This window comes from Zootoca vivipara, chromosome 5, assembly GCF_963506605.1.
Source record: "Zootoca vivipara chromosome 5, rZooViv1.1, whole genome shotgun sequence".
NCBI classification, from domain to species: Eukaryota; Metazoa; Chordata; class Lepidosauria; order Squamata; family Lacertidae; genus Zootoca; species Zootoca vivipara.
Genome location: NC_083280.1, coordinates 74,564,437 through 74,573,118, shown reverse-complemented (window position 1 = coordinate 74,573,118; position 8,682 = coordinate 74,564,437). Strand labels below are relative to the sequence as shown.

The 8,682-nt window shown below is 41.5% G+C and overlaps 1 protein-coding gene across 3 annotated transcripts in view; it reads right to left on the bottom strand.

The window, feature by feature from the left end:
• Positions 1-5,945: 5,945 nt before the first annotated feature.
• RHOBTB1 (Rho related BTB domain containing 1) overlaps positions 5,946-8,682 on the bottom strand; it is a 58,691-nt gene continuing 55,954 nt past the window's right edge. For all 3 annotated transcript variants that reach the window (XM_035138075.2, XM_035138072.2, XM_035138076.2), the window contains one exon: positions 5,946-7,881. In XM_035138075.2, coding sequence (XP_034993966.1) covers positions 7,712-7,881 — 170 coding nt within the window. In that variant the 3' untranslated portion in view covers positions 5,946-7,711. The remainder of the gene's footprint in view (positions 7,882-8,682) is intronic.

Sequence of the window (8,682 nt, the reverse complement as noted above, 5' to 3'; positions counted from 1 at the left end):
ATTTCTCCCAGATCAGCACATTTGAGACAATAAGCATTTTTCCCAGCTTGGAGGGGCCTGCTTAGGCAGAGGAACAAGACTAATAAGTGTCGCTCTGTATAATCCTCATTAGCTGTTACAGCTTAGAGAAGGAAATCCTCAGAGGGAATTCAGTATTTCACTTTAAAAAAGAGGGGAAAGATTTGCTTATGCAATAAAATCCGGCTTGTGCATAATATGAAATACACAGAGTTGTTTTTTGTTCTTTTAAAAAGGAGAGGAGCTGCACAAGAGATAATCCCCACAAAACAAGGCCGACCTAGTAAAACCAAAAAGCATAACCCATACCATTGGTTGGTGTTTTTTTTTTACTTTTGACATGGTTATAAGGTGCAGAGGAGGACAAGGTCACCAATATCTATGCAGCAGGCATAAAACTCGGCAGATGCTGCTTGTCTCGCTGCAGGTTTACAGATGCGCAATCTAGGTCAGTTGCTCTGTTTGCTTTTTTGTACACACACACACACGCACGCACACACACACACACACACACTCCTGGCTGGATAAGGACATGGTTAGTGCTTTGGTACTGATATGCCACTTCTACTGTGCATGCAAAGGCTTTAACCCTTCTTGCAGCTTAAAACCTTACAGCTACCGTATTCATTTCAGTATCTCAAGTGTGTCTTCCGTTGCTCAGTATTATAGAATGTGTTAGTAAAGCTTGGTGCCACAGAGCATGCAGCAAGTGCTTAATGTTTACGTGTGGCAAATAATATGTATGTGTGGCAGTGTTTTATAAAGCATGTCTACCGATTAGGAAAAAGTGACAAAATCACCCAGTCAGTAAAATGTTGACAGAGAACACGCTAGGTACCCACCCACAGCTGCGGCTACATACCGTACTGCAAGCAATGATCTGACAGGTGTAAAAAGTACTCTTTAGTATCTGAACCTGGATAAATATGGTTCTGAACCAGCTTACCCTATTGCTTAAACAGCTCCAATGGAAAGGCGGGGGGGGGAGGTATGGTGACATAGCTCTCTCTCTCGAGAGAGAGCAGCTTTGAAGACCTTGGGGGGCAAGTGATAGAATCCAAGCCAAGGTAAAAGCAGGAAGAGCCATAAGCGGGAGCTGTAGGTCAGTTCCCAAAATGCAGTATATGTACTGTGTATGCAATGAATATGCCAAATGACACTAGAGTTGGGGCTGCCCCAAGAAAGAACAAAATTCACCTTCCCATCCTTCCATGTACTGAAGCCAACCAGGCTGGTGGCTGACTAGATAGCATTTGGCACATATGGGAGCAGTAGTTTAGGGGAAGGCAAAGCAAGCCTCCCAACACTTTTTTTGCTATTCCCACCCACCCACCCAAATCTTTACTGCTGCTTCATTCTGGTGTAGTCACATGGTGACAGCACAATCATACTTTTGCAAAAGCAATAAATAAATAAATAGTTAACTGGTTTTCTTTTTTGTGTGGGCGTGTGATATATAGGATAGAAGATATAGTTGTTTCTCTGATGCTATGGCACCCGGAATAAAAGCCTTTATGCACTCACTGCAATATGCTTCCTTCATCATGTTTCCTATTTGCTTTGGTGAAATTCATTCCTTTTTCTTTCGTGCTTCGTGTTGGACCATCTAACAGGAGTATCGACAAGTTTGCCCAAAGAATTTGACACAGGTTACCTTGCTGTGTGGAAAACAAAATAAATTGTTCTCGTTGCTCAAGGTCCTTAGCAGAACAATGCTTTAATAATCAAAGACAAACCAGCAGACTCTGCAACCATCATGGTGCCCCTAGTGTTGGGTGGTGGCAAGAGTGGTTAAGAACTTGCAGAAACCAGGCAGAAGCACATCATCATGATCAAACACCTCACTCAGGCGGCATTTGCATGTTCATTCACTTGTTAAAGTGATTGAGAGTTTGACTCCTCTTCTGAAGAGGAGTGGGAGCTTGCTTGTCCTCCATGATGAAGGAAATTGCAAACACTTCTGTTGCTGAGACACTTACGTAAAAAGAAACCCATTCTTTGTATTGGACAAGTTTCTATGTGTTCATAAAATAATAGCTGTTAGAAAAAAGCAAGCGAATTCACCTCCCCGCCCCCGTCCCCCAAAAAGGCATTTTTAAACACATATTGTGGCGACTTCCTTTATGGCTTGAAACGTAAGGAAGATTAACTTTAGCAATTTAGAAGCCTAGCTGTAAAAATAGGGAAATTGCTGCTATATGCCTGCTATTTTTTAATGGGCGTTCCTGCATGATGTTTGAAGAAGGTCAGTAAAAAAAAATCACTTTAGAGACAAATACATAGTACGCTATAAAACTGCAACAAACCTGTCTGCTACTACCGTAGGAGTGAAAGCTTATCCAAAATGGAGGGCGTTTCTTGTTGCTTTGTTCCACTTTGTGTGTGTGCACGTCACACAGATACAGTCTATAAAAATACACACAGCCGTTTTAAAATCAGAGGGAGGATGGAAAGCCATGGGTTTGCATTTTTATACCAAGAAAAGCTGCTTACTCCTTTTCTCCATCAGTATGCATAATCTTGCATCATGCTGGGGTGCAATTCTGCATCACAGTCAAGCAGAGTTTGTGTGTGTCAAGTGTTAACGGACAAAATTTTGTACCACTTTTCTGCATATTGTGCACAGAGCAAATGCACTCAAGAAAAAGAGGATTGCTCCTACCACTCCCCACAACCAGTAGATAGCACGTAGTCTCACCTAGAGGCAGATGTAGAGCAGGCTAGTGTGGTCTTGCTCACCAATTGTAGAATATGTAGGGAACAGGAGGGATCCTACCATTGCCATGTAAGGGTGAAATTGTTAGGTCCTGGAATGATGACAGTGAAGAGGTGGGCATAACCAATCTTCTAGCAAAGTACAGGGGTAAAAAAACAACAACCCGAAAGCCAGGCTGGGAGTTCTACAGTCAGAGCAAAACATCAGTCTGAGTCTGTCTTTTCTCAATAAATCTTCAAGGACTAAGAGGTTCCCAGAAGACAAAGGTAGGGAGAAGAATTACAGTGGTACTTCGGGTTACAAATGCTTCAGGTTACAAACTCCGCTAACCCAGAAATAGTACCTCAGGTTAAGAACTTTGATTCAGGGTGAGAACAGAAATCGTGCTCCGGTGGCACGGCGGCAGCAGGAGGGAGGCCCCATTAGCTAAAGTGGTGCTTCAGGTTAAGAACAGTTTCAGGTTAAGAACAGACCTCTGGAACAAATTAAGTTCTTAACCAGAGGTACCACTGTATATAGGGAACAGCGATGGAACAGTTAATTTCACCGGTTCTGAATAAAAAGGACTATGTGCAAACTCCTAGAACCAGCTGGTCGGTCTTCTTCCCTGACCCGTTAAGAATAAACCCGCCCTGAAATATTAAACATGCAATACTTTCTGGCTACATATTTTGGAGAAAAGCACCCAAAGGTAAAAGATTCATTGTGACGATTGGAAACTACAGTAGACCCAATAATCAGGAAACATTTATAGCTAAACAATTTTTTTTATTGAGGTTGGTTTTTGTTTTTGTTTTGCAAAATAAAACAAAAAGAACCCCCCACCAAGATTAAAGGCCAAAGGCAGAATTAAACCAAATGAACCAGCCACTTGGTTACAGTAGCTGATAACTAATACAGCTGGTTATTATTGCATATACCCCTGGTTCATTTATGCATGTCCATGTCAGTTTGGCAAGATTACAATCAGAGAAGCTTTGGTTTTGTAAAACTTTAGTAATAGTAATACTCATCAAAACATATAACCTGCTAATATAATTCAGGCTCAATCTACATAGAATGGCACAGATCCATTTGTCTAAATCATGATCTGCCCCCCAACCCATGCATATAGCAAGTATCAACTGGTGCACAGGTGAAGGGAGCTGAACTCTCTCACCTTGTGCCTCCTGTGTACTTTGTCCCTTCTCGCTCTCCATAGGACCTCCCCCCTCCCGTCACTACCTAATATTGGATACAACTGGTTGCAGTTAGGGTACTCCTTTTACTTTGCAAAGGAGGCCCTCATGGACCCAGGCTGAAAATAACAGGTCTGCTCCTTTCACATGAAATTTGAGCCTCAGCAACGGTTTTGCTAATGATGAACACACTACTGTTGACCATCAGTTTATACCAGGCACCCCCAAACTTCAGCCCTCCAGATGTTTTGGACTACAATTCCCATCTTCCCCGACCACTGGTCCTGTTAGCTAGGGATCATGGGAGTTGTAGGCCAAAACATCTGGAGGGCCACAGTTTGGGGGTGCCTGGTTTATACCATCCATCTTACAGCCATTTTTCACTTCATAGCCCTTTATTGGAGTGCAATGATATTCCATTTGGGTAAATGGAGCTGGTCTTTTACGTTCTACACAGAAACGTTTTTCCTACTGTCCTCGCCAGAGGTTCTACCTTCATCTACCACCCAGAACCTGGATTATTTTGGAAAGTTGGGTGGGCTTTCTCTTTGCCACTTTTCCTGTCCTTAGCAACCTGGTTTGGACTCGCGGTTGGTTTTGTAGGAACAGAAAATGGGACAGCTCTTCCAAAGGGCATGCTGAGGCACCTGCAGGAGAGAACAAAGGAAACCAACAAAATGCAGTCGATAAGCTTGACTGGAGAACTACGGTATATAGCAGGAATAGGCGACTCTTTGTTTTTCCTCCAAAGCTTCTGCCACTGCTCCCACCCCACCCCTGGCCTAAGCACAATGCTCATAGCTCTAACCACATCTACCTTCTGTGGCAAAGTGCAGGGCATGCTAGGATGCTACCTCTCTCCACTCTGCCTGCTGCTTGCTCATAATGTTCACTTGCCTCTAGTCTGCAATACTCGCCTCCTAAATATTTATTTCCCTCCCTAATCCTCCATATTAATTGGTGGCCAATGTGGGGTTTAGGAAACTCCCAGAATGCTGCTCTGCCACATGGATGGAAACAGCTGTGGCACCAAAGTAACATCTAGACTAGGTCTCAAACACTTCACACAAAATGAAATGCCACCGCATAATATATAGTAGTGCTTTTACTATTGAACCTTAGCATCACTGCTAGTGGGGCTATTGCTAAAGATAAGGGAAGGGAAGTGATGGGACAGGCTTCAAACCAAAACTGGTATGAGTGGAAAACAATTTTGGGAGTCTACCATTTAGTGCATAAACCAAGGGGAGGGGGAGGAATCAGTTGCTGGCTGTGAATGTTGCCCTGCTTGAAAGGCAGTCTTTAAAAGCTCTCTTATGCTACCCTTCCCCCAAGTAGCTCAGAGGACAGAGGTCATAGGATTGTTTAGTTGAAAGGGACCCTGAGGATCCTGTAGTCCAACCCCCTGCAATGCAGGAACATGCAGCTGTCTTATACGGGGATCAAACCTGCAACCTTGGCATTATAAGCAACACACTCTAACCATCTGAGCTATCCAGTTGCTATGTATCCAAATGGAGTGCATGTTGAATTTTATCCCCGCAACATCTCTGTAAGGTAGGTTAGGCTGAGAAAGAGAGGGGGGCCCCCCTGCAAGGTCATGGAAGTAAGCTTCACAGCTGAACAGGGATTTGACCTCAAGCCTCCTAAGTCCAGCACATCACCCATTATACCACACTGGTTCTTTTAGCCAGGAATTATCTAGTTTACTGCTAAAATATTAAGACTTGATGCAGAAAAAGCTCAAAGCATTGTAAGTTTGGTGTGGGGCTGTGCATGCATTATTAAAACAAAAAAAAAACTTTTCTCTTTTCTCTCTCTTTTTCATTAGTTCTAGATATAATTTTATTGTATTGTGAAAACTTTTAATAAAAATTTCTGGGGGGAAGGGAGCTTTTCCTGGGATATCTTTTGCAGCATATTTAAAAAGGCAACACATACTTGTACACCTTACTGAGATGACAGCAGCTATAAGCCCGACTGGTGGTGCCTGCAAAAACCCTTATTTTGTTACAGGTGGCACAATCTTGGTGTATCCACCACAGACCTCTGGGGTGCTAACTCTACACCTGGATGGACCAGCTCAAGGCGCATTGATGCCTGATGATGTACATGGAACATCTTACAGAGGCAAGCAGTTTGCCCACACTGCCATCATGTCTGTTTCAGTGCTCAAGAGATTATTTGGGTCAGAATACCATTGATAGTGAATAGGTGGGTGAGTCGCTCCTATATGAATATACAGTGGAACCTCGGTTTATGAACACCTCGGTTTATGAATTTTCGGTTTATGAACGCCGCGGACCCATCTGGAACGGATTAATTCACTTTCCATTACTTTTAATGGGAAAGTTTGCTTCAGTTTATGAACGCTTCAGTTTATGAACAGAATTCCGGAACCAATTACACCCATGTTTCAGTTTATGAACGCTTCAGTTTAAGTACTTCGCGGACGCGTCTGGAATGGATTAATCCACTTTCCATTACTTTCAATGGAAAAGTTCGCTTCAGTTTATGAACGGTTACTCCGTGGACCGTCTGGAATGGATTAATCCACTTTCCATTACTTTCAATGGGAAAGTTCGCTTCAGTTTATGAACGCTTCAGTTTATGAACAGACTTCCGGAACCAATTGTGTTCATAAACCGAGGTACCACTGTAATGGAAGGGATTAGCTTATCTCCACAGCCCTTACTTAACATGTGGATGTTCAACAAGCAAACAAACAGTTTTAAATATACAGATATTTCTTTAAAAGGCGTAGACAACTATAAAGAAACAAACCAAGTAATTAACTAAAAGTCTTACTGCCTTTAGGTTTAGGTCCCTAGGAAATCTGCAGTGGATAAAGACATAAGCATAATGAGGTCTTCTAATTATTTCTAAATGGTCCTTTTGAAAATGAAGGCATTGAAAGCCATGGAACACATAAAAGAGAAAGTATTAAATTTCACACGGCTGTTGCATTCTGCCCTTACATGGCAAATACTGGAAATACATTGGGTGCAGCTGAAAAGGGAAATTACGCTTCATATTCTTCAGCTGAAAGAAAGAAGATATAAATTCTGTATAACTTTGTTGTCACTGGATCGTGTTACATCCCATTACTTCAGAAAGAATAAGGATCTAATTGTTGTGAATACATAGTGTTTGGGAAGGGGTGGGGGGTGGGAAGCCAGTTGCCTAGCAAGAGTCGGTTTGTTGCTAGGATGGCAATTTAAGTCAGGGACGTTTGTCAGAGACGTTCGTCATATTTCATTGTACTTGCAAGAGGAAAAACAAAAGAAACAGTCTAAATCAAAGAGTTCCACAATAACTGTGGTCTGTGAAAGAACAATGCTGAAATAAAGACCTTCACATACATACACAACTGTATAAAAATACTGTCCACTTTGGAGCTTGAAATATTAATTGCTGGGATTTGTCATCGGTTTGTATAAAAAAGAAAAAGAAAATACTGATTTTATACAGTATTTTAGCTTATAAACAAACAAACAAAAATACAAACGTTTGACATTTTAAGGAGCAGTTTCACACCCACTTCAGGTGAGCTTGTGCTTGTTGACCTTAGAGATGATAAATGCACACAGGTGGAATAAAAACAAGTGCCCCAAACATCTTCTGCACAATCCACCAGAAACTTCTGTAGAAGCACCATTGAAATGAACTCCCATTTACTTCCATGGCATCTGGTACAACAATGGTTCTCGGTGGACTGAGGTGCTCTCCTTCATGATAAGACTTCCTCTAAAGAAATGTTTTCCAAGCCACTCCATTGATAGGTTTGCCTCTCCTTTTCTCAGACAACTACTGTGGACGAATTCCAGAAGCACCACTTTCGTTTTGAATGATGTTTATTCAGTGCAATGTCTTCCTTTTCTCTTTCCTTTTTAACACGCTGGAAATGATCTTCTTCCTTAAGGTACCACACAGGAGGCCAGCGGTGCCTCTCGAAATATTCCTGATTATCTGTATTAAAAAAATCCAAAGAGGTCCCCAAATAACTAATGAATTCTGTAACTAGGACATCATTTTAATTCTGCAAAGTTAGAAATTAGCTTTTATGGCAAGACAGTTATGAAAAGCAATTACTTAGAGCTATGTTGGATACAACCCAGTATATCCAGGACTGTTACTTCTACATACCAGAATCTGAAATCTTGTGCAAAAATCCCAGAAAATCTCAGCCTTCATTTTTCAAATAAATATGTCATGTTTCTAGTTCTCATGGTACATGACTGGTAATATGTGTAATTCCAAATCTGTGGTGGAGAACTAAGCTCTCCTCTCTCTAGTTTTTCATTTTCAGATAATAGGGCAACTAAAAAAATAGGTATTTGCAAACTGTATTTACGAAACAACATAAAATGCTAGAATACAATAGCTTAAAAATAGAAATTGGAACTCTGCAACGATAAGAGATGCTGCAGAAATAAAAGAAGTACACATACATAATAGCTCTGTTCTGATGTCAGACAAATTGAGACAAGTCTGATTAAAAAAATAATAATGGTGAATTTTAGTGGTGTAGCAAAAAATAAAAATCCTCTTAGGAGGTGATACATGGGCTAAGCAACCCATGATACAAGTGACATGTGTGAAGAATCTAATGTCAACCTGTGATCCATAACCCCAGATTATTGAGCCTATGCATGCATATACTGCTTAGATGTTATATCCAGTAAGTGGAAGTGAGATGGTTCCAGAGGCAGCCACCCCCCAGGGAATGATGGACAGGTATAATTCTGCTGCCACACTGAATAAGCTTCT